Source organism: Mus musculus, chromosome 4, assembly GCF_000001635.26.
Source record: "Mus musculus strain C57BL/6J chromosome 4, GRCm38.p6 C57BL/6J".
NCBI lineage: Eukaryota > Metazoa > Chordata > Mammalia > Rodentia > Muridae > Mus > Mus musculus.
The window spans coordinates 9457498-9485000 of NC_000070.6; the positions used below are offsets into that span (position 1 = coordinate 9457498).

Genomic DNA, 27503 nt, shown 5'->3' on the forward strand with positions numbered 1-27503 from the left:
GACTTAGTACTCACCCATCCAGACTGGACTATTCTGGACCTAGGTGGTGGCAATGGCTGTAACAGTGTGAGTGAATGCTAACCAACTATGTGTTTTAAAATGGTTAACATATTTTACTTTATGATATGTATTTAACCATGATTAAATAAAGAAGGAAAAAGAGGAAAGTCAACAGGGACACAGGAGAGAAAAGAGTATAAAAAAGTATCAGGACACAGCAGGACACTAAGTCCTTTAAAGGGAGCCGAACATAGCATTTCATTCTGGCATTTGACACTTGTGTGATCTGGGGCAAGTTACTGATAATTCTTTATTAAGGATGAGTTATGCCCTGATAAATCCATCATGAATCAAAAGCCCCAGGCATTGCTGATGTATACAATACACTATCCAGTCTGAATATGCCAGCCAGCCTATGGGATACATGTTCTGAATGTTGACATTAGCCTATAGTTGGGCAAGATCATCTAATGCAAAGCATACTGAACACTAATGTGTGGAATTGCTAACATTACTTATCAGAAACCAATATCCAACAAATTCTAGTGACGTAGCACCCAGTAGCAACTTGGCTGGTGGTTCAAGTGATGGAGTGGCTGACAGAAGCTGTGCTGCTAAGTTCTGGCATCACTAGAAGGTGTTAACACATACTGCTGACCCAAGAAGAAAGTAACAATTACAAGTTCAGTTTCTAGTAAACGGGCTTCATTCTTCACAACCATAAGGTTGAACTACTGCAGGTAGAGCTATTATCATAGTAAGCATTGGGGTACGTCTGAACTTAGCACATTTATACTTGATTCCACCTGCAGACTTGATAAGAAGATATGGTAGACATTCAACTTCATAGTGAAAATTATGAAACAGACATGGGAAGAAAACAAGAAGTATGGATAAGACAATAGATTACCAAGAGTATACTTGATGTCACTCCTTATGAAATCTGATTTCATTTTCAAAGACTGAAAATATATCTTGGATACCAATGACAAAAGGCTCTTGCAGTTATTTGAGCACCAGAGAATCTGGAAGCTATTTAAAAGTCTACATGTAATTCAAATTAAATACAAAAATCTCCATTGCACAAAGTGACATTTTCCAGGATATTTTGATTGGTGTAATGAAACCAAAGATTTTGGCATATTTAAAAAACATAATCATTCCATTCATTAACTTACATTTCTTGTGAACTAGGAAGAGTGATTCCCAGGGAGCATACTGACTTCTACATAGGATTTCAGAACCACTGTTTAGGGATTTTCTAGTAATTCTAAGTCAAATGTGTGTCCTTCTTGCAACCTGTGGGTCACATATGTCCCAGGATAGTTATGAATATAGCCTAAAACAAAATCTTCAACGTACTTAAAACATTGAGGATTTTTTTTTGATAACTGGAACACATGGTTCTTGAACATAAACTCTGTAGGTAACAACATGGTAACAACATGGTCTTGCAATGTGGAAAGGCTAGATATGCTAGAATCAACCAGTCCTCAACCATTTTTTAAAAAAATAAACCTAAAAGTTCAAGGGCATTTTCATGTATTATGCACTGAATTTTTCTTTAACAAAATTCATTTTAAAATATTTTATTGACATATGACATGTGTGTGTATGTGTGCACATGCTTGTGAGCATCTCTCAGCTGCATGTGGGGCGGTGGATATGCAGGAGATAGTTATCTTCCATTATGTGCACCTCTGGGGCTGAGCTGAGGTTATGGGATTTGGAGGCAGGCACCTTTACTCGCTGATCCATCCATCTCATCAGCACCTGATAGAGTTTACTAAGTCTTTAAAAGACTATGCAGAGCTTGAGGAAGTATGATCATGAGTTCAAATGGTCTATATGGTGAGCATGAGGCCAGCCTGGGCTATCTATATGGTGAGCATGAGGCCAGCCTGGGCTATCCGCTTAGACCCTGTATCAATAAGTGAGCATGTTCTTGAACTTTCTGTTTCCACAGAACACTGCAGTTTTAATTACTTAGTTTAGATCCTTTCCTTAAAAACACAGTCCTCTGTCTTTTCACTTGTATTCAGAGACAGGAAAAGTAAAACTTCAGTTTCAATTATCCCAAAGAGACAAAGGATAGCACCACGCCACATCTCAACCCAAACTGACACAGGGTTAACCTCGACAGATATCACCAGCCTGGGAAAGATCAAGTGTTTGCCATTACGAAGAGATGGGGCATGCAGTTGTCAAAGGGCTGAGAGTCCCTGAATCTGAATGAAAAACAAGGCATTAGTGGCACAAGAAGAGTCCCCAGAACACTTGCTTTTCGAGAAAAGCTCCAACAATTGTGACTAAGTTGTGAGCAAATTATGATACAGGCAGCTAGAAGAGCAGCAAAGCTTTCTGGATGCCTTGGCAGACAGCCTCTTGGAGCTAGTCCCAAAGCCCTCCTGTGAGGGCTCATGATACAGGGTTAGAGGTGGTAGGGGCTGGATAAATATGTTGCTTACTTTCTGAATATATGACCATTGAGAGAGGAAGACCTTATGCCTCGTATGCCAAAAGATGTAAGAATATCCAGTAACAAGATAAAGCAATATTGCATAATCCCTCAACTTCTCAAATTATTATAATTATAACTAATGATAATGGTATAATGGTGGAAAGGCATACTTAATATCTATAATTTTGTCATACAATTGCCACCAATATTAATAAGGCCAGTGGTGACTCTACATGCTTACAGACTTCTACCTAAAACTACAGATAAAAATATCAGTGAGCTTTGTGAGAATGTTTTCCAATCCGTGAAAAGGCATGGCATGGTTATAATTTTTATCCAAAGGAACTTCATGAGGACAAGTTCAGCTTGCTCAAGACAAGCTGATTGTGGAGAAGCTGTGGAAATAAATCCCTTAGGTTTGCTGTTACAGCCATTACTTAAGATCATGCCCGAGGCAAAGTCTTGGTATCAGAGGATGCCATGCTGATGGGACCTATTAGACATTTAATCTGGCTGAGTGGAACACAGGAAAAGGAGGTCCCAGAAACAATAAAACCCAAACCAACCCTTATATATTCTTATCTATTGCAGTCTCCTAGTTTGGAGATTCTGGTGCAGGCTCTCAATGATGTGAAATCGCATTATCATGCTCCTCTGTCCCCGTTTCCTCAAAATACACACTGACAGAAATCCTCTCCTCCCCTCCAGCCAGGGTACTTGTGTTCTTGGTACAATGGCTGCTAACCAGCTTTGACTACAATGAAGCGTTTCACGTATCCATTTGCATAATGTCTGAAAATGGATAAGATGGACTCACGGTCTCCTCTCAGCACAAAAGGTCTCTTAATTCTTTGAGTGAAACTTTTGATTATGGTGAGTTTATTATTTCAATGACAAGGTCCAGTAAGCAGACTTTTATCTAAGACATGGGTGGTGTTTTCTAGTTTGCTTAACCATGAGTTCACTAAAAATGGCTTGACTTCACAGAGAACCTCTTCCAAGTAGGATTAAACCATGCACCCCCTGGCACACTCCGCCTTGTCGCCTCTTCCCTTGTGGGGAGAACCCTCCAGTTGGCCTACCAGAGGAATTCCTCACCTGATCACATCAAATTAGTCCTGTGTCCTCCTCTGTGCCAATCTTCTTGCCATTTCTACCTTCCTTTCCATGGTTCTAGGCTATCAATATCAGAAGGGGCCATGACACAGATAAATAGCTAAGAACACTGTATGAGGAGGAATGGAATGGGAGGGTAAGCCAGCCTGTGTTGGTTAGTGTATGTCAATGGCTCAAACAAGAGTTACCCAGGAAGAAGGAGCACCGACTGAGCCCCTGTTCCAATCAGTTCGGCCTGCGGGCAGGTCTTTGGGACATTTTCTTGATTAATGCTTGATCTGGAAAGGCCCAGCCCATTGTTGGTGGTGTTAACCCTGAGCTAATACCTGGGTTGTATATGAAGGCAAGCTGAGCAAGCCATGGAGAGCAAAGACACATGTAAGAGGTGTTCCTCCACAGCCTCTTCTTCAGTTCCTGCTCTGACTCTCCAGACTGCAAAGTGTGGGATGAAATAAACCCTTTGCTCCTGCTTTGATTATGATCAATGTTTTACTACATATAGAAATAGAACAGAGACACTGGATGAGATGATGACTCAAACCCAGTCTCTGGTATCAGGGTGAGAAATACATGCTGGGGAGAGCGTTGTGCTAAAGCAGCAGGGCCACACATACTATACTGATATCTTTAACTTGTGCATTTACTTAGATATAAACTGTTACTATTCTGCAACAGGCAAACCTTGGGAAAACTACTCTTGTCTACTCCCTCAAATCGCACTTCCCATGTGGGCCAACACACCTTCCAGACATTTACCCATCATTTCCTGCTTCCTTAAAGCCCCTGAGTTTGTACTCTAGATGACAATAACCATCACTTATGTTACGGGAGTGCCGGGATCACTCTGTCGAATCTACAGAACAGATGAACCCCTTCTGCAGCAGCTAGACACAAGGGTAACAACAACTCAAATATATGGAGTACATGTACCACATTGAACTCTCAGTGCATTGTGAGTGCATTTATTCCTATGGATGGCTTTAATACTCAGATTATGAACACATAGGCATTCATTATTCCCATTTTACAGATGAGGAAAGTCAGGTTTAATGAATGTGATGGCTTGAATAAGAATGGCCCCCATAGGCTCACATATTTGCATGTTTAATCATCATGAAGCAGCACTATTTGAGAAGGATTAGGAGGTATGGCCTTGTTAGGGTAGGGTGTGACCTTGATACAAAATTATGCTACTGGGGGTGGAGTCTGAGGTTTCAATAGCTCATGATAGCCTAGTCTCAGTCTCTTAGTCTCTCAGTCTCTCTCCCTCACCCTCCCTCTTCCTCTTGTTGTACCCTCTTGCCCTGCAGATCGGGATGTAGCTCTCAGCTACTGCTCCAGTGTCTGCCTGCAGTTGCCATATTCTCCACTCTGATGACAGTGAACTAACCTCTGAGTCTGTAAGCAAAACCCCAATTAAATACTTTTCCCTTATAAGATTTGCCTTGGTCATGGTGTCTTTTCACAGCAGCATAACAGTGACTAAGGGTGCCAAGTTGTCTACAGTCATACCAACTAAGAAAGCAAGAATTTGAACTCAGGTCATGTTAGTTCAGTGTTTGAGACCTGCTTTCATGAAAACACATAATGCTAGAATCTAAAGACCCCAGGATGTATCTCCCCCCCACAGTTACTTCTCAAATCCTATTAGAAAGACTGTGGTTTGTGAAGCTTTTGGAGGCTGACCCCAGCAGCTTCCACATCATTTACTACTACAGGAAAATGATTTCTAACTTCTCAACAATTCTTTCAACAATCAAATGCTTATACAATCCATTTTCTCCACAGGCATTGCAGTCTCCTGTGGCGAGGAGCTACACACATGTGTGCATTCTATCTAGCTGAGTGTAGGAAGAACTGTAGATATAGCCTGTGCTGAACCGACAGGGTCACACACAGTACACTAATGCCTTCAACTCACCAAGTTGTTTAGGTGCAAAATGCTATTATTTAACAGCAAGCAGAGCTCAGGAAAAACATCCTACTGGTTAAAAGTGTTCTTATATGGCCCTAGAGGCATAGGCTCTGGCGGCTATCTGAATATAGTCTCACTGCAATGCAAATGGAACACAGACTAATTTTGTGAGACAGATCTATGATTCTGGTGGAGAGAAAAGAGAGTGGGTAAAAAATTTAGCTGCAAGTGATTTAAAATTCACAGCTCTCCTAATGTAAAAATCTTAAGACTTGATACACCTTCTAAGATACCTGCTTTTTAAAAAAAAAGCAAAGTAAAAAGTACTATGAACTTGTGGCGAATTAAAAATTAATTTTCTCCTAATTAATTTTTCTATATAAACCTTGGAGCCTTGGGAGATTCAGAAGGACACATGCTATAAAACATACTGTTCATTTGTACAGCAGTATATTGACAAAGTGAATGGCTGCATGCCTGTTCGCCTCTCACTGGTCACTAATGCCAGACTGCGCTTTCCTGACTAAGGTCACTGCTGTTTCTGGTTTCAGGCAGTGATGCTGGTCTTCAAGAGTTATGAGGTCACAGGCTCTTAGCATAGTTCCAGTGTGGTTTAAAACAACTTCTTAGAAATGTGAAATAATCCCCAAAGCCCATACAATGCAGCCACTCCCTGAAGTGCTGTACAAATGAACCATTTTCCACTTGCTGGTAGTATGTTTATCTACCAGTTCAAGTTTATTCAGCTTTGGACCAAAGTTGCTATTGAGCTAACTTACAGCCCTAAAATAGGGCCTGCCACAGATGATCTCAGATTTTCTAGCTTCTGTCATTTGAAATTATTACCTTGAAAGTACTTTTCAAATTGTGGGTAGAGACCCATTTGCCAGGTTGAATGACCCTTTCATAGGGGTCACCTAAGGTGATCAGAAAATATTTGAATTATGGTTCATAACACTAGCAAAATTACAGTTATGAGTTAGCAAGAAAAAAAATTGTGCTTTTGGAGCAGGTGAGGGAGCCATCTTGGGTCCCGGGTTCCTCAGAGACCAGTCTGCACAGGTCAGCTCACAGACTGCAAAGGGTGAGCGAGCAGACTGCAGAAGCAACACAGCTTCTGGGACAGGCAAAAGCAACATAGCTTTTGGGACAGACCCTGTTTCGGGCTCCAGACATTTGGCACCTTCACCGCCAGAGGAGACATGTTCACCCAGGAGAGCTCTTTCAGAGCAGGTGAGGGAGCCATCTTGGGTCCCAGATCCCTCAAAGTCTAGTCTGCACAGGTGAGAGTGCAGAATACAGAAGCTACACAGCTTCTGGGACAGAACCCATTTCGAGCTCCAGACATCCGGGCATCTTCCTCACCAGAGGAGAGGTGTCTGCCCGGGAGGGCTCTGACCACCAGAGCAGGTAAGGGAACCATCTTGTGTCCCCTTTCCCTTGGAGACCAGCCTGTGCAGGTGAGCATGCAGACTGCAGACACAACACATCTTCTGGGACAGGCCCTGTTTCAGGCATTCATCTTCAGCCAGGAGGCAGGTCTGAACGCCAGATATCTGTGCACCTTCCCTGCAAGAGGAGAGCTTGCCTGTAGAGAGTACTCTGACCACTGAGACTCAGGAGAGAGCTAGACTCCCAGGTCTGCTGACAGAGGCTAACAGAATCACAGGAGGAACAAGCTCCAACCAGAGACAACTATAACAACTGACTCCAGAGATTACCAGATGGTGAAAGGCAAATGTAAGAATCTTACTAACAGAAACCAAGACCACTCACCATCATCAGAACCCAGCACTCTCACCTCAGCCAGTCCTGGATACCCCAACACACCCGAAAAGCAAGATTCGGATTTAAAATCATATCTCATGATGCTGGTAGAGGACATCAAGAATGGCTTTAATAACTCACTTAAAAAAATACAGGAGAACACTGCTAAAGAGGTAGAAGTCCTTAAAAAATTACATGAAGACACAACCAAACAGGTGATAGAATTGAACAAAACCATCCAAGACCTAAAAAGGGAAGTAGAAACAATAAAGAAAACCCAAAGTGAGACAATGCTGGAGATAGAAATCATAGGAAAGAAATCTGGAACCATATGCGAGCATCAGCAACAGAATACAAGAGATGGAAGAATCTCAGGTGAAGAAGATTCCATAGAGAACATGGACACAACAATCAAAGAAAATGGAAAATGTGAAAAGATCCTAACTCAAAACATCCAGGAAATCCAGGACACAATGAGAAGACCAAACCTACGAATAATAGGAGTAGATGAGAATGAAGATTTTCAACTTAAAGGGCCAGCAAATATCTTCAACAAAATTATAGAAGAAAACTTCCCAAACCTAAAGAAAGAGATGCCCGTGAACATACAAGAAGCCTACAGAACTCCAAATAGACTGGACCAGAAAAGAAATTCCTCCCGACACATAATAATCAGAACAACAAATGCACTAAATAAAGATAGAATATTAAAAGTAGTAAGGGAAAAAGGTAAAGTGACATATAAAGGCAGACCTATTAGAATTACACCAGATTTCTCACCAGAGACTATGAAAGCCAGAAGATCCTGGACAGATATTACGCAGACCCTAAGAGAACACAAATGCCAGCTCAGGCTACTATACCCATCACAACTCTCAATTACCATAGATGGAGAAACCAAAGTATTCCAGGATAAAACCAAATTCACAAAATATCTTTCCAGGTATCCAGCCCTTCAAAGGATAGTGAAGGGAAAACATCAACACAAGGACAGAAACTACACCCTAGAAAAAGCAAGAAAGTAATCCTTCAACAAACCTAAAAGAAGACAGCCTCAAGAACAGAATACCAACTTTAACAACAGCAACAACAACAACAACAACAAACAGGAAGCAATAATTACTTTTCTTTAATTTCTCTTAACATCAATGAACTCAATTCCCCAATAAAAAGACATAGACTAATAGACTGGCTACACAAACAGGACCAACATTTTGTTGCTAACAGGAAACCCACCCCAGGGAAAAGGACAGACATTACTTCAGAGTGAAAGACTGGAAAACAATTTTCCAAACAAATGGTCCCAAGAAACAAGATGGAGTACCCATTCTAATATTGAATAAAATTGACTTCCAACCCAAAGTTATCAAAAAAGACAAGAAGGGGCACTTCATACTCATCAAAGGTAAAATACACCAAGATGAACTCTCAATTCTGAATATCTATGCTCCAAATACAAGGGCAGCCACATTCATTAAAGAAACTTTAGTTAAGCTCAAAGCACACATTGCACCTCACACAATAATAGTAGGAGACTTCAACACCCCACTCTCAACAATGGACATATCCTGGAAACAGAAAGTAAACAGACACACATGGATACTAACAGAAGTTATGAAACAAATGGATTTAATAAATATCTGCAGAACATTTTATCCTAAAACAAAAGGCTATACCTTCTTCTCAGCACCTCACGGGACCTCTTCCAAAATTGACCATATAATTGTTCACAAAACAGGTCTCCATAGATACAAAAATATTGAAATTATCCCATGCATCCTTTCTGATCAACACGGACTAAGCCTGATCTTCAATAACAACATAAATAATACAAAGCCAACATTCACGTGGAAACTGAACAACACTCTACTCAATGATTCCTTGATCAAGGAAGAAATAAAGAAAGAAATTAAAGACTTTTTAGAGTTTACTGAAAATGAAGCCACAACATACCCAAACTTATGGGACACAATGAAGGCAGTCCTAAGAAGAAAACTCATAGCCCTGAGTGCCTCCAAAAAGAGACTAGAGAGAGCATACACTAGCAGCCTGACAGCACACCTAGAAGCTCTAGAACTAAAGGAAGCAAATTCACCCAAGAGGAGTAGATGGCAAGAAATAATCAAACTTGGGGCTGAAATCAACCAAGTGGAAACAAAAAGAACTATTCAAAGATTCAACCAAACAAGGAGCTGGTTCTTTGAGAAAATCAACAAGATTGATAAACCCTTAGCCAGACTCACTAGAGGGCACAGGGACAGTATCCTAACTAACAAAATCAAAAATGAAAAAGGAGACATAACAACAGAACCTGAGGAAATCCAAAACATCATAAGATCCTACTACAAAAGGCTATACTCAACAAAACTAGAAAACCTGGATGAAATGGACAACTTCCTAGACAGATACCAGGTACCAAAATTAATCAGGATCAGATTAATGAGGTAAGCATTCCCATTTCCCCTAAAGAAATAGAAGCAGTCATCAATAGTTTCCCAACCAAAAAAAGCACAGGACCAGATAGGTTTAGTGTGGAGTTCTATCAGACCTTCAAAGAAGACCTAATTCCAACTCTTTTCAAACTATTTCACAAAATAGAAACAGAAGGTACTCTACCCAATTCATTCTATGAAGCCACAATTACTCGGATACCTAAAGCACAAAAAGATCCAACAAAGAAAGAGAATTTCAGACCAATTTCCCTTATGAATATCGATGCAAAAATACTCAGTAAAATTCTTGCAAAACGAATCCAAGAACACATAAAAAACGATCATCCACCATGACCAAGTAGACTTCATTCCAGGGATGCAGGGATGGTTTAATATACGGAAATCCCTAAACGTAATCCACTATATAAACAAACTCAAAGACAAAAACCCCATGATCATCTTGTTAGATGCTGAGCAAGCATTTGACAAAATCCAATACCCCTTCATGATAAAAGTCTTGGAAAGAACAGGAATTCAAGGCCCATACCTAAACATAGTAAAAGCAATCTACAGCAAACCAGTAGCCAACATCAAAGTAAATGGAGAGAAGCTGGAAGTAATCCCACTAAAATCAGGGACTAGACAAGGCTGTCCACTCTCTCCCTACCTATTCAACATTGTACTTGAAGTCCTAGCCAGAGCAATTTGATCAAGGGGATACAAATTGGAAAGGAAGAAGTCAAAATATCACTATTTGCAGATGAGATGATAGTATATATGTGACCCCAAAAACTCTACCAGAGAACTCCTAAACCTGTACAGTGCAAACCAGTATATAAAATTGGATATAAAATTAACTCAAATTAATCAATGGCCTTTCTCTACACAAAGGAAAAATAGGCTACAAAAGAAATTAGAGGAACAACACCCTTCACAATAGTCACAAATAATATAAAATACCTTGGTATGACTCTAACTTAGGAAGTGAAAGATCTGTGTGGTAAGAACTTCAAGTCTCTGCAGAAAGAAACTGAAGAAGATCTCAAGATGGAAAGATCTCTCATGCTTGTGGATTGGCAGGATTAATATAGTCAAAATGGCTATTCTGCCAAAAGCAATCTACAGATTCAATGCAATCCCCATCAAAATTCCAACTCAATTCTTCAACGAATTAGAAAGGGCAATCAGCAGATTCATCTGGAATAACAAAAAACGTAGGATAGCAAAAACTCTTCTCAAGGATAAAAGTACCTCTGGTGGAATCACCATGCCGGACCTAAAACTGTACTACAGAGCAATTGTGATAAAAACTGCATGGTACTGGTATAGTGACAGACAAGTAGACCAATGGAACAGAATTGAAGACCCAGAGATAAACCCACACACCTATGGTCACTTGATCTTTGACAAGGGAGCTAAAACCATCCAGTGGAAAAAAGACAGCATTTTCAACAAATGGTGCTGGCACAAGTGGCAGTTATCATGTAGAAGAATGCGAATTGATCCATTCTTATCTCCTTGTACAAAGCTCAAGTCTAAGTGGATCAAAGACCTCCACATAAGACCAGAGACATTGAAATTAATAGAGGAGAAAGTGGGGAAAAGCCTCGAAGATATGGGCACAGGGGAAAAATTCCTAAACAGAACAGCAATGGCTTGTGCTGTAAGATCAAGAATTGACAAATGGGACCTCATGAAAATGCAAAGCTTCTGTAAGGCAAAAGACACTTTCAATAAGAGGAAAAAGGCCACCAACAGATTGGGAAAGGATTTTTACCAATCCTAAATCTGATAGGGGATTAATATCCAACATATACAAAGAGCTCAAGAAGTTGGACTCCAGAAATTCAAATAACCCCATTAAAAATGGGGTACAGAGCTAAACAAAGAATTCTCAACTGAGGAATACCAAATGGCTGAGAAGCACCTGAAAAAAAATGTTCAACATCCTTAATCATCAGGGAAATGCAAATCAAAACAACCTTAAGATTCCATCTAACACTAGTCAGAATGGCTAAGATCAAAAATTCAGGTGACAGCAGACGCAGGTAAGGATGTGGAGAAAGAAGAACACTCCTCCATTGCTGGTGGGATTGCAAGCTTGTACAACCACTTTGGAGTCAGTTTGGAGGTTCCTCAGCAAAGTGGACATAATACTACTGGAAGATCCAGCAATACCTCTCCTGGGCATATACCCAGAATATGTTCCAACTGGTAATAAGAACACATGCTCTACTATGTTCATAGCATCCTTATTTATAATAGCCAGAAGCTAGAAAGAACCCAGATGTCCCTCAACAGAAGAATGGATACAGAAAATGTGGTACATTTACACAATGGAGTACTACTCAGCTATTAAAAACAATGGATTTATGAAATTCTTGGACAAATGGATGTGTCTGGAGGATATCATCCTTAGTGAGGTAACCCAATCACAAAAGAAGTCATTAGATATGCACTCCCTGATACATGGATATTAGCCCAGAGACATAGAACACCCAAGATACAATGTGCAAAACACAAGACAATCAAGAAGAGGGAAGACCAAGGGGTGGATACTTCATTCCTCCTTAGAATAGGGAACAAAATACCCATAAAAGGAGTTATAGAGACAAAGTTTAGAGCCCCCAATGGAGAAGCTAGAGAAAGCACCCAAGGAGGAGCTGAAGGGGTCTGCAACCCTATAGGTGGAACAACAATATGAACTAACTAGTACCCCCAGAGTTCATGTCTCTAGCTGCATATGAAGCAGAAGATGGCCTAGTTGGCCATATTTGGCAAGAGAGGCCCCTTGGTATTGCAAACTTTATATGCCTAAGTACAGGAGAACCAAAGAGCCTTGCTTAGGTTTGGTCCAATCACACCCTTGTCTCTGAGCACCAGTCAGTGCTGTCTTGCTGCTACACAGCCAGGGAAGAGCTCCCCTCAGTGATCTGAATACATATGGCTGCAGGGACATCCAGAGCTCATTTAAGCTTGAGATAGCAAAGTCTAGTACAAAGTTCAGCTTTCAGAGGCTGAGTTAATCAGCTATGATCAGCACTTAGCTTTGCGAAGATATATAAGTAGGGTTGCACACAGATGGTATTGGTAAAAGTGCTCCCTGCTGGTTATATGATAGACCTTTTGCTGAAGATAGCTGTGGCAGGACAACTGTCCAATAAATGTCATGTAGGGAGTCATATGATCCATCCCCACCATCTTTGCTTATTTATAGGTAAGTGGATACTAGGAGTACTTACAGTAACAACTTAGTGAATGCGTCATTAATATTGATAGTAACTTTAACAGATTTTAACAGTGCTTTGCTGGTGCCTGATACTTACCCAGTGGCACAGGAAGAAATGCCCCCTCTTCCTCCCCCCCCCCCCCCACAAACAGCCTTCTCATCAAGGCTGTGAGGTTGGGCCTAGGAATATAGTTCAAGCCACAATACTTAGGATTGAGCCTACTTCTGACTACATGTTAATACAAAAAAAAAATATTAGTTAGAATAGAGATCTACGCAGATGTCAAGTGTGTGCTTTTGAAATGGTATCAGCCCTAAACAATATTAGGGTCCCTAAGTCCAACAGTGTCAGTGTCAAAGAATAAATAGAAGATACAGGAAGCAGGAGGTGAAGGTAGAGGAAGAGCCTGGAATTAAGTATCTACTAGCCAAGGAACACCAAGGTTGAGAAGCAGCCCCAGAATGATAGGAGAGGTACAAATGGCCTCTTTGAGCCTCTGAAGGAGCCAGCCCTGCAAACACCTGGATCTCACACTCTGACAGGATGAACTTCTGCTGTCTTATATCATCTAGCATGTGGCCATTTATAAATTCCCAAAGAAGCTAATACAAATAGGCAGTTTGTTTTTATAGCTTAGTCTTCTGAGTTGTAACACAGGGATTTTAATAAGCCTGATTTCCTGGAATTACTGTTAAGAATGATGTTGTACCTAATGTGCTTAGAAGTGGCGTCGCCGCAGCTGTGTCTCTGGCATTAATAACACACTCGTGACAGCACCGAGAAGCATCTGGATAATACCACTGAGTGACAGGATCAAAGACAGTCCTTTACATCAGTTTTCTCTGTGTCTTATAAATTATTTCCAAGGGACACACAATCTCATCTTACAATCAGAAGGTATTTGTAAATGTGAGATGTTATCTTAAGGTGTAAGGCTACATGTCTTGCAAGCTCAATATCAGAGAAAAAACAGTGTTGTGTTTTGTGTTGTAGTGAGGGTATGTTTACAGGACTCACACCCTGGCAGGAATCCCATGGTTCCAGGGAAGCAGAAATCTGATTATCGAGATCTGAGAACTACAGCAAACAAACTGCCGTGGGTAACCTACTCTTTCAGCAGGCCAGGTGTCAGGCTCTGAAAAAAAGATCGCTGCCTGGCACCCAGCACAAGGAAGCCTGACTTCTTTCCTGGTATGCTTGTTTTGACACTCAGTCCTTGCAGGATGTATCACAGAATGAAGCTTCCGTATTTGGTTTGAAAGCCTTTGTATTCTAAATCTTTATAGACTATAGGCTATTCAGTTTCCCTGGTATATGCACTTTACGCAGTATATAGAACTTAGGTAACTCAACCCATTTCTTTTATGAAAAGCACTATTCTGTCAATGAAATACTAAACCCATTCTAAGTACCACTGAGTGAAGGATTAAGGATGAGAATGCACCCCTGACAGCAGGGATGAAGGAGGACTGCTGACAGGCAGCCATGGGGAGGAGCAATACTCTCCATGCTCCCAGCTCCTCTGCAGAATCAACTCAGTGCCTGGTAATAGGCAAATGGGTGGAGAGCACGTTTTTAAAATGACTGTGAATTTGCAAAATAGACGGCTTGCAAATTACTGTTGTTAGTAGCTCTTTAGTGTCACATGAACTAGAGTGTATTTTAGCTCAGCAGACACTGATAGTCTGCGAGTTAATAGCCAATGAGAGTCCTCTAGGTGAGCTGTTTGACCTCTGGTGAGAATCTAGGGTGGGTGGTTTAAAATTCATGGAGGCAATAGCAGTGGCTTGCATCCCCAAGTGTGGCCATGAGACACACTGATGCAAAGGTACATCCAAATGGCCAGTTCCAGGTAAGATCAATAGTGGTTTGAATGTGCTTGGCCCAAAGGAAGTGGTACTAATAGGAAGTGTGGCCTTGTTGGAATAGGTGTGGCCTTGTTCAAGGAAGTGTGTCACTGTGTAAGTGGGCTTTGAAGTCTCCCAGTGCCCAAGCTCCAGCCATTGTGGAAGAGACCCTACTCCTACATGCCTTTGGGTCAAGATGTAGAACTCTCAGCTCTTCCAGAACCATGCTTCCCACCATGATGATAATGGGCTGAACCTGAGACTGTAAGCCAGCCCTAATGAAATGTTTTCCATTATAAGAGTTGCTGTGGTCATGATGTCTCTTCACAGCAATAAAATCCCAACTAAGACAGTCACCTACTATTCTGAGCTCTCAGAGCCTTTGTGGCTATACCTCTGGCTCTACTCACCCACTCTCCTGCCTGCCTGCACACCTGCCTGCCTGCCCGCCTGTCTGTCTGTCTGCCTGCCATGACCATCCTTCTAGCTGAGCTTGCTTCTTCATCCTCAGGTCATCTTCTTCATCCTCAAAGTCAGTTCCACACTTTCCTACCTATGCCTAAAGGGATGCTTAACTGAGTAATTTGGTTATAATTATCTAAGAAGGAAGGGGGGAATAAAGGAAGGAAAAGAGGAAGAGAGGGGGAGAGAGAGGGACAAAAGAGGGAGTTAAGAGACAAAACATGCATGGAAATGGTTGAAAGCCACCAAACAAGTTCTAGATACTATCCTGTATTCAGGAAGGAGAACTGGAAGATTCTATCTACTTTCTTGTGCTGTCATCCATCTCTGCTTCCCATAACACCCCCTCTCTGTAACTGTCATCTCAGTTATCCGTCAAGCTGCCCCTCAGATCTCCTGCCAAGTTCCACTCGAAAACCTCTGTCTTCAGACTCGACCTTATCCTAGTTCTAGCCAGCTCTTTGATAGTTCCTCTCTGTTTCAATAGCAATGTAAATAAAATAGGTATAAGCACTAAATTCATTTTCCTTTCCATTAACTTGCCTCATATATTTCCAGTTGTCAATGTGTCCAGGCACCAGCATCTTCCTGCTGAAGACTGAACGAGGAAAGCTATCTTGGACTTCTTCTGTTACCACACTCTGAGGATTGCCCCTGAGCCCACCCTCTCATATCTCCTGCTTCTTTAGTCTCCATCTCTTTCCAGCACCCAGGTTTTACCTGCTTCACTTTGGAACATTTCACTGTGTCAGTTACTGAGGATGCTCTCATCTCTCCCTTCAGACAACAGCCCCTGACGAGGAGCTGAGCCATAAGTTTGGTGTCAGAGGCTTCCTTCCCAGGAACTGGCCATGGCCGTACTCACTTCCTTACCCTCCTCCTCATGTGCTCTCACTCTTGGCTGCTGAACCACAAAGTGTTTCTCAGATTCAGCATCCTTATTTTTGTAGATATTTCAGAGTGTTTTCCTCTCAGTTCTCAATACCCATAACCCTCTTGTATAAAAACAAATAAGCAACAAAACAAAACGCTACCCTAGATTCCCAAACCTCAGGGGCAAGTGACCCATTTGTAACTTTGACTTGTGCTCCCCTTGGGCTCATGTAGTACCAGTTCTCTTGTATCTTCCTGATCATGTATGTCTTAGCGAGGGGGGCCCCATGTGGTCCAACACTGAGTGTCCCAAAACATTTGTCGTCCTCTCTATTCTATCCCCTCTCATAGACAATAAGGGCTGTAGAAGATAACTTCCTGATTTCTCATGTCCAGGAGCTTCCACTTCAGCATGATCGGCAGGCTAACAGACATTAACAGCAATGATGGCTGGCCAGAACACCCACTGAGACACACAGCACTGAGCACATAGCTCAAGATGGCAAAGGGCGGGCCTTATTTTTATGAACTGAAATTGGATCCTAGTAATTGGTATACTTTGAATACATAAAACAACTATCTAGATAACTCCTCAAAAAGACCAGAGCTTGTGAGGCTTGTTCAGTGTGTCTTGAGCCAAGTGTGCCTTGTTCACAAGAGGGCGAATCAGCTGCTGTGATTAGAAGAGGAGAAAGCACGATGTGAGGTGAGTCCTACCATTTACCATGGCCTTGCTGATCTCAGGAAGAGGATCAAGTGTCTCTTAGGATTGTACACTTTACCATCATACAACCCTGAAGAGTCAGTATTGCTGCCACATTTTATAAGCAGGAAGCTGAGATTTAAGGAGATTAACTGACTAGTCAAAGTTACATAGTGGTAGTCACTCACAGAACCATGTTGTTGCCTCTAGAGCAAAATGCAAGTGCCCACTGGGTGATATCTTCAAGGAGAAAGACTTCCTATACATATACATAACTCAATCTGTGGAACCTAAAGCACAATGCAGAATGTGGGGAGCTTAAGGCAAGTGAATTGACTCTGAATGCAAGGCTGTCCACCTTGAAGAACCAAGGCAGCTGGGCAGGCAGATGAGCGCTCTGGGGGTAAATGGCAGACCTGCTCTGACTGTGAATGACACCTCACCAACCAGGTCACAAAGTAAAGTCTGGATGTAAATGACTTCACTCCTGTATACTGCAGAAAGGGACATGATCCCATGGACCACAGACTTTCTCTAAGGACATCTACTGTTGAGGGATGGGTACAAAAGAAAGGGATGACAAAGGAAACATACCTGGTCTCATTGGCACACCGGATCTTGCAGCCTTCCTTGGGGATCACTAACCCCAGATGCATTCGGAGCCTGCAGTTTGTGGGTCCTGTATGCGGCCACACATGAGTTCCAGGGTGCATGATGGAGTATTTGATCTGTATCGAAAGTATGACACCCAATCATCAATTAAACAAGGCATGGAGAGGCAGCAGAATCAAGATCAATTCATACGAGAGTCTTTGTAACCCTTGGGACTTATATTCTTATCTTATTTCTTTGTGAAGGAGCCAAAAAACAAGCAGTCTCATTTCCCACAAAGTGACATAATACTCAACATTTTCGACCTTCAAATTTTGACATCAACCACATGAAATTATGTTTCATTAAAAAGCGAATGGGAAAAGAGACATCCATTGTGCCAAGGGAAATAACTGTGATTTTTGTAAAGGTCAGCTCTGCCTCTTTCCTGACAACAAACTGTCTTCTTCCCATCTCTGAAAACACCCTTGGTACCTGTCCTCTTCTGCATCCTGTTGTTTCGGAAAACTTTTCTAGTAAAGCACAGGTCTTAGGCGCTCCTTTACAGGCATTCTCATTCTTCCTTCCTAGAACAAAAGATGATAAAACTACTGAGAAGCAAATCCCAGTTGTCATTGTGCATCTGTGCTCTCAGCTATTCTGCAAGTTAACTAGGATTGCTTGAGCCTAGGAGTTCAAGACCAACCTGATCACATAATGAGATACTACTGAAACATACACACACACACAGACACACACAGACACACAAAGACACACAAACACACACAACCAAACTGCAGTAAAACTTTATCTCATCTCATTTGAGCCACGTGTACTTGTATGATCACCTTTGCTATTGGAAGGCCAAGAGAAAGACAGTTAAAGGTCAATGTCATTGTAGGGCCCTTATATGTGTAAAAGTGAGAGAAATGAGTGTATAATTCAGATTATAAGGAAACAGACCAGCCATTTCTTGTTATAGAGATGGATAAGGGACACAAAGGCCATGGGCAAATACTAGAATCTGAAGCCTGTTGAAGGATAATGACTTGGTTTTAGCAAGTGAAACCCACTGAAGACCTCTGAGCTATGCCTTCACATCACTAGTTTGTGCCAAATTATTGTAGTACACAGAAATTAATACAGTCTCTAAGAAAGGAGAATACTTTATGCTCTATGCCTAACCTGAAATGCATTTCTAAGAGATAGCAAAACATTTTTCATTGGAATTTAGTGTATTTTTCAATGTATTAAGAATCATATGTTGCTAAAGTGACATTTAAAGAACATACGTCAGGATCTTTTAAAAAAAAGTATTTTTTATGAGTAATTATACCAAGAACAGATTCTAAGACTTCATCTTCAGCATCTTGGACCATGTAAACTTTCTCCACATTCTTCCTGAGAAGATGTGCTCAGAATGTATACATTACCACTAGCTTTCATGGAGGAGGAAAACAACAGGATTTTGTTTTGTTTTTTAAAGAAAGAAAATTTTGTTTTCCTATTCAAAATTCCTATAAAAGAAATTACATCTAAAGATGAGTTTGACTTTAATGTTCATGTTCACTAAGATAATCTTATGCTGAGAACAAAATGAGTTCTAAGAGATAAAGCACCATGTCTTCTGCCTCTGTCAAGTGGACCGCTAAACTTAGGAAATGGTTTCTACCGTTTTATTAGCTCTTTGCAGATGAACTTTTTGCTTTTAAATCAAGTACATTGCTATGTGCTCTTTTTAGTTAGCAATAGTGTGCCCTGATGAGCCAAACAATGTAAGCCAGCTTGAAAGAGTAGCAAACAAATGTATAAACCATCAAAATGGACTCTTTAGTCCTGGTTTTCCAGGGCATCTATAAGTAAGGTTTTAGGAGGGCTAGCAGGGGACGAGGCTGCTCAAGTTGAAGCTGGGTGAAGTCTGGTAGCTTGAAGCCACCAGAGCAGTTGGGTTCTTCCCCACCCATTGGTAGGGCCTGAGCTTGTGTAACACCTGATTGGTCAGTTGTGCCAAGACTACCAAATTAATCCTGTCACCAGGACTTCCTCTGGTGAGGTCTGAGTTTTAACCTCTAGGCATGTAAAAAGTGAGGATCCCTAATTTACATATCCATAAGCTGAAACTAACTGAGCTTTCTGGCTTTCTGGTATAGTGTTCAAGTGACCTCAGGTCTAGACCATGCTTTGATCATAAACACTCAAGTGACAAAGTTCATGCCCTTATTCCCAGGTCAGAAAACCTTGGAAGCCTGAACTATTTCTGACCAGACATAGTTGATCTCAAGCATCAGGGAACCAACCAGCTTGTATATCTTGTGTAGTCCTAAGGTATAGAGTCTCTTTCAGGAGAAGGTTGGCAGTAGTGGTTCAACATCCACAGCTTGCAACCCAGTGTTTTAAGTATCCACATGTGTTTGGAAGGGCGCACTCAACACAAAATTCCCATATTGCTCACTATGGTCAGACACTTAGTGATGTATGATGTTCACTGTAGCCAGGAAGGAAGTCACTCAGGTCTTGTTATGCAGAGGACAAACCAACACACAGAGAGGTACCACGCTTAATGGGAGAGCAGAGAGTTAGCAATTACAGTGCACCTGTCATAGATCCAACATCTAGGCTTTTAGATAGGCCTTGTGATGGGCACATCTGTGAGGGAATTTTTACTTAAATCATTTGAAATGGGAAAGATCCACTTCTAATCTGGATCGTTGAGGTGGGGAGTCACCTCTTTAATCCAGATTTTTTTGAGGTAGGAAGACACATCTCTAATCTGGGCCACATTTCTGCTGGAAGCCTATTTAAAGGACTTGGAAGAAGGCAGCTTCTCTCTTTATCTTCTGGCTCTTGCCCTCACTAGCAAGTCCATTTCTTCAGTGGCATTAGAGCCTACTTCTTCAGGATTCCCGCTTATACTGAAGACCAGCTGAGCCATCCAGCCTCATGGACTGAACAACTCTTGCATTCTTGCATCTTCTTTTCATAGGCAGCCATTGTTGGATTAGCAGGACTACAGCCTATAAGTCATTCTAATAAATCCTTTCTCTCTCTCTCTCTCTACATATATATATTCGTTTTATAAGTTCTTTTATTCTAGAGAACCCTGACTAATCCAGGCCTCAGCCCTGCCTCTTTGTTGCCCTTTACTAATGAGTTCCCATTACACTGCAACCCTGCAGAATCACTGGCATGTACTCAATACTCTTCTTCCCAGTATTCACTGGCAGTGGGAACCACTCTATACTCAATGCAACTACTTTCTTTACTCTTTTCAAGGAGATTCAGGGCATGCCCACATGTAGATCAAGAGAGAATACATTCAAAACTGTAAACAAGGACCATGATTTCCAGATCCTAAAGAACACATCCTCATTTTGTTACATCACAGGTTACAAGGCAGGAGGCATTGTTAAGTCTGCGATTGCATGAGGAATGCCCAGTGTTGCTAACAGTGAATTTGCTTGTGTTTTTTATTATTTGTCACCAAAGTTAATTCTTTTTTTTTTTCCTTTTTTTTATTACGTATTTTCTTCAATTACATTTCCAATGCTACAAAGTTAATTCTTAACAAGCAGCAAACTTGGCTTTTTTGGGACAATGGCTCTGGCAAGAGATCTAACAGTCAATACAGATATAAAAGATATAAAAGAATAATGCATATGACTTTATCAGGTATATTCATGGAGCTAGAGACTTGGGTATATTCTTCTTAATATTCAGAGAAGAGAAATTTCATTTTACATGACAACTCTGATCAATGCTAGTGGCTGCTCAGCACAACAGTGTAAACTAAGCTTGCTGTTTCCAAGCCCTGTGCATTAAAATACAGTTTCCAATCACATTCTATCCTTGCCACAAGCAGACTGCAGAGGAGGACTTAGGGCTTCAGTCATCCTGAAGTGGTGAGAATTGTTAGTACCATTTGCTCTAGGCTCTAGAATAAAGATGTGTGGTATGTGTTTCCTTTGTACTTTAGTCATGGTTGGCAATATTTGTTTAATTTGTGAGCCAGACACACATTTAACAGTAGTCACATAGTAATTTGTTAGACTTCTAGCAAGCAAGCCCAGGGTCTCGTACAACCCAGGCTAGAGCTCTAACACTGACTCAGGCCCCTAGCACTGTAGGTATCCATTTACAAACTTATTGGTTAAGAAAATATACGATATCTGTCAGCTCTATCACTCTTCACTGCTAGAAAATTGATTATTCTTATATTTCTGGTAGAGGGCTAATATCCAAAATATTTAAAGAACTCAAACAATTAGTATCAAGAAAACAACCCAATTATAAAATGGGATACATATCTAAATAGAGAATTCTCAACAGAGAAATCTCAAATGGCTGAGAAGAAATGTTCAGCATCCTTAGCCATCAGGGAAATGCAAATCAAAACTACTTTGAGATTCCATATAACTAATGTCAGAATGGCTACCATCAACAAAAGAAGTGACAGCTCTTGCTGGAGAGGATGTGGAATAAAGGGAACACTCATACATTGCTGATGGGACTTTAGCCACTATGGAAATCAGTGTGGCAGTCCCACAGGAAGATGGGAATCAATCTACCTCAAGATCCAGCTATACCACTCTTTGGCACATACACAAAGTATCTGCCACAGAGAAAATTGCTCAACTATGTTCATTACTGATCTATTCATAATAGCCAGAAACTGGAAACAACCTACATGCCCCACAACTGAAGAATGGATAAAGAAAATATGGTACATTTACAGAATGGAGAATTACACAGCTGTTAAAAAAAGATCCCATGAAATTTTCAGGTAAATTGATGGAAACCAAACCAAACCAATACACAAATGCATCCCGAGTGAAGTATCCCAGACTAGGAAAGACAAAATATTATTTGATAATTGGATTATAAGAGCATATCTAGTGTTAAGTCAAAGATTACCAAACTACAAGCCATAGACCAACAGAGGGTAGGAATAGCATAAGGGACGAGATGGAACAGATAGATCTGATAAGGAAAGGGGAAAGGAATAAATACATAATGAGGGATGTATGGGAGGGAATACATAAAGCAACTGCTAAAACTGAAGGGCATTTGAGGGGTAGTATGGAAATCTAATACAGTACAAGCCTCCTAAAATATATACAAATAATGGAGAGATCAAGTCCCAACTGGTCATCTCTTGCCACCAATGAACCATAATTTGTTACATCTATTAGAGTTACTGGCCAAAGGGTCCCCACAGGACTCTTCAAACAACTCAGGCAGTTACCAAGACTATAGATTGCTCTCCACAAACTGACAGCAAGACCCCATGCCTGAAACAACACCTATACAATTCATTGAACATTTGAACTGGTGCCTATATAGAGCCTTTACCCCCTACTTGCTAGTATCTTTGGCACAGAATGATACTCTCCACATTACAGAAATAAAAATGTAAACACCACATGAACCATGAACCCTTTATCTGCAACAATGTACTACTTGCAAGACATGCTAGTGCAGTGGTGGCACAAAGCATATGGGAGTAACCAACAAATATCTGATTTGACACAAGGCCCACTCCACAAGATTAAATACACACTCAATACTTCCTGGGTGACAAAGAACCTGAGACTAGATACCCCAGGGACCTAGGGTAGAAGCCAAGTAACACTGGTGTAAAGAAAAAAGAATGTAGCAATAAAATGATTCCTAATGATACTCTGCTATTCTCATAGATCAGTGCCTTGTTCAGTCATCATCAGATAAGCTTCATTCTGCACCAGATAGGAACAAACACAGAGACCCATAGATAGACACTGCAGAGTGAGAGACCTTGGAACACTCAGCACTAAATGGGATGTCTCCATCAAATCCCTTTTCTCAGAACTCTGGGAACCCCATGAAAGAGGAAGCAGAGAGAATCTAAGAGACAGAGTGGATGGTCAAAAGAAAACAAGGCCCTCTAAATCAATATGAGCAAAACTTAACGAACTCACATATACAGAAGCAGCATGCATGGGGCCAGCATAGGCCTGCACCAGGTCCTCTGTGTTTATATTATAGTTTCCATAATTTAGTGATTTTTTTAAAGGAGATTTCTGAAGGTGCAAATGAGTGAGTCTCTGATTCTTGTGCTTTCTCTTGGGCTCTTTTTTTTTTTTTTAAATTCCTGTTGGTTTGTCTTGTTCAGCTTCGATGTGATTGTTTCTGTTTTGTCTTACTATATTTAATTTGTTGTATTTCTTAAAAAATGTAATGAATAAATGAAAAAATAAAAACCTATCCACTAGGGTAAAGGTTAACACCTGAACTGTCATTTATACCTGTGGGGAGAGGGAAATTCGGTTTTTCCCAATAAAATGACACTGGGTATATCAGCCAGTCCAGGGCAGGGCTCATGTTCAGGAGTAGCTGACCAACCCATAATAGACTCTGTAGTTTTTGTTGTTGTTGTTTGTTTGTGTGTGTCTGTGTGTGTGTGCACGTGTGTGTATGGTGCTCTCACGTGCTTTTTTTTTTCTTTCCATTTTTTATTAGGTATTTAGCTCATTTACATTTCCAATGCTATACCAAAAGTCCCCCATACCCACCCACCCCCACTCCCCTACCCGCCCACTCCCCCTTTTTGGCCCTGGCGTTCCCCTGTACTGGGGCATATAAAGTTTGTGTGTCCAATGGGCCTCTCTTTCCAGTGATGGCCGACTAGGCCATCTTTTGATACATATGCAGCTAGAGTCAAGAGCTCCGGGGTACTGGTTAGTTCATAATGTTGATCCACCTATAGGGTTGCAGATCCCTTTAGCTCCTTGGGTACTTTCTCTAGCTCCTCCATTGGGAGCCCTGTGATCCATCCATTAGCTGACTGTGGGCATCCACTTCTGTGTTTGCTAGGCCCCGGCATAGTCTCACAAGAGACAGCTACATCTGGGTCCTTTCGATAAAATCTTGCTAGTGTATGCAATGGTGTCAGCGTTTGGATGCTGATTATGGGGTGGATCCCTGGATAAGGCAGTCTCTACATGGTCCATCCTTTCATCTCAGCTCCAAACTTTGTCTCTGTAACTCCTTCCAAGGGTGTTTTGTTCCCACTTCTAAGGAGGGGCATAGTGTCCACACTTCAGTCTTAATTTTTCTTGAGTTTCATGTGTTTAGGAAATTGTATCTTATATCTTGGGTATCCTAGGTTTTGGGCTAATATCCACTTATCAGTGAGTACATATTGTGTGAGTTCCTTTGTGAATGTGTTACCTCACTCAGGATGATGCCCTCCAGGTCCATCCATTTGGCTAGGAATTTCATAAATTCATTCTTTTTAATAGCTGAGTAGTACTCCATTGTGTAGATGTACCACATTTTCTGTATCCATTCCTCTGTTGAGGGACATCTGGGTTCTTTCCAGCTTCTGGCTATTATAAATAAGGCTGCTATGAACATAGTGGAGCATGTGTCCTTCTTACCAATTGGGGCATCTTCTGGATATATGCCCAGGAGAGGTATTGCTGGATCCTCCAGTAGTACTATGTCCAATTTTCTGAGGAACCGCCAGACGGATTTCCAGAGTGGTTGTACAAGCCTGCAATCCCACCAACAATGGAGGAGTGTTCCTCTTTCTCCACATCCACGCCAGCATCTGCTGTCACCTGAATTTTTGATCTTAGCCATTCTGACTAGTGTGAGGTAGAATCTCAGGGTTGTTTTGATTTACATTTCCCTGATGATTAAGGATGTTGAACATTTTTTCAGGTGCTTCTCTGCCATTCGGTATTCCTCAGGTGAGAATTCTTTGTTCAGTTCTGAGCCCCATTTTTTAATGGGGTTATTTGATTTTCTGAAGTCCACCTTCTTGAGTTCTTTATGTATGTTGGATATTAGTCCCCTATCTGATTTAGGATAGGTAAAGATCCTTTCCCAATCTGTTGGTGGTCTCTTTGTCTTATTGACGGTGTCTTTTGCCTTGCAGAAACTTTGGAGTTTCATTAGGTCCCATTTGTCAATTCTCGATCTTACAGCACAAGCCATTGCTGTTCTGTTCAGGATGGAAAGATCTCCCATGCTCATGGATTGGCAGGATCAACATTGTAAAAATGGCTATCTTGCCAAAAGCAATCTACAGATTCAATGTAATCCCCATCAAAATTCCAACTCAATTCTTCAACGAATTAGAAGGAGCAATTTGCAAATTCATCTGGAATAACAAAAAACCTAGGATAGCAAAAACTCTTCTCAAGGATAAAAGAACCTCTGGTGGAATCACCATGCCTGACCTAAAGCTTTACTACAGAGCAATTGTGATAAAAACTGCATGGTACTGGTATAGAGACAGACAAGTAGACCAATGGAATAGAATTGAAGACCCAGAAATGAACCCACACACCTATGGTCACTTGATCTTCGACAAGGGAGCTAAAACCATCCAGTGGAAGAAAGACAGCATTTTCAACAATTGGTGCTGGCACAACTGGTTGTTATCATGTAGAAGAATGCGAATTGATCCATACTTATCTCCTTGTACTAAGGTCAAATCTAAATGGATCAAAGAACTTCACATAAAACCAGAGACACTGAAACTTATAGAGGAGAAAGTGGGGAAAAGCCTTGAAGATATGGGCACAGGGGAAAAATCTCACGTGCTTTTATGTGGTTACAATTTGTTGTCAAAGGAGGGCTGTTAGTTTATTTTGTTCTCTTTGGGAGGTTTTGTTGCTTTGGGGTTTATGCTTGGTTTTTGAGAAAGAACTTAAAGTTGGGTGGGTAGGAGTGGGAAAGCACCAATATACTTTACACTTAAATTTTGTTTTAAATAATAAAAATATAATAAAGAGAAAAAAGTTGATTATTCAAAAAGGAATACAAGAGCTGGGGGGTAGAACTTGGTATTTCATCATTTGCCTAATACATGTGAAGTTCTCCATTTAAATCCTGCAACACACATACTCTCTCTTTCTAACAAAAACACACACACAATTATTTTGATTTGAAATGGAAATCAAGACATAAATTCACTCTAATTTAAAACTCAGTATAGGTTAAGCATCTGAATCCACATATTCATCAAACTTAAATGCTTATATTAATAAAGAATGTAACAAATTTGCTAAGGCATTTCAACCAAAATGTTTTCCAGAACTGAATATCAACAGAAAGAACAAGAAGAAGCTTATGAATGAGGAAGTAGAAAAGAGCCATAACAAAGCACACCACTGCCTCCGCCACCGCCACCACCACCACTACCCCCACCACCACTGCCACCACCACTTCTGCTGCCACCAGCTTCAGCCTCTGCAGTGGCTCCCACCGTGCTGTTGCCATTTTGTCCCCCCAGCCTAATATGCACTTTACAGCAGTGAACACAGTTCAGAGATACTCCCTTCTGAGACAGTGACAGACGTGCTGGGCTCTCCAGCTACTCATGCACTGCAGAGGTACAGAGAATAGAGCACTCTTTAATTGAAAGCACTTGCGTATTTATCCACATACACATATGTATACAAACAAGCAGATGCACATGTTTAAAGACGGTGCGGGCAGATCATATGTCACAGGAAGCTGTCAGTAGAAGACTACTCACTTATCATCTGGCCTGTGCATGAGGAAGATAATCTAGAAGACAAGAGCTCACCTTGCTGCCACAGTGTGAACTGGCTCCAGTCGCCCTTCTCCCGAAGGTTTTCGTCCTCAGGCAGGAAGAGACCCTTGGCTTTATCCATCACCATGAGGCCTTCATCACGGATTAACTTCCAGTTTCTCTCTAAAGACTTCAAAGAATATTTTAGTTTCACTGAGATGAAAAATATTTTGTGCAAAACATCTCATAGTGACTCAGTTGCTTTGTTTAAGAAAGGAAACTAAACTACCAACCAAAGAGTACACATGGATGGGTCCATGGCTCCAGCTGCATATGTAGCAGAGGATGGCCTTATCTGGCATCAATGGGAGGAGAAGTCCTTGGTTCTGTGGAGGTTTGATACCCCAGTGTAGGGGGATGCTGGAGAAGTGAGGCAGGAGTGGGTAGGTGGAGGAGCACCCTCTTAGAGACAAAGGGGGAGGAGGATGGAGGTTTTGTGGAGGGATCAGGAAGGGGGACAACATTTGAAATGTAAGTAAATAAAAGAACCAATAAGCAAGCAAACAAAAAACATCTTGACTAA

General features: G+C 41.2%; 1 protein-coding gene across 3 annotated transcripts in view; it reads right to left on the reverse strand.

Moving 5' to 3' along the window:
• The window catches only part of Asph (aspartate-beta-hydroxylase), a 220260-nt gene that overhangs the window by 8413 nt on the left and 184344 nt on the right, over window positions 1-27503 (reverse strand). For all 3 annotated transcript variants that reach the window (NM_001290367.1, NM_001177849.1, NM_023066.3), the window contains 3 exons: window positions 26975-27110; window positions 17893-17984; window positions 17401-17534 (listed from right to left, as the gene is read on the reverse strand). In NM_001290367.1, the coding sequence (NP_001277296.1) occupies window positions 17401-17534; window positions 17893-17984; window positions 26975-27110 (362 nt within the window). The remainder of the gene's footprint in view (window positions 1-17400; window positions 17535-17892; window positions 17985-26974; window positions 27111-27503) is intronic.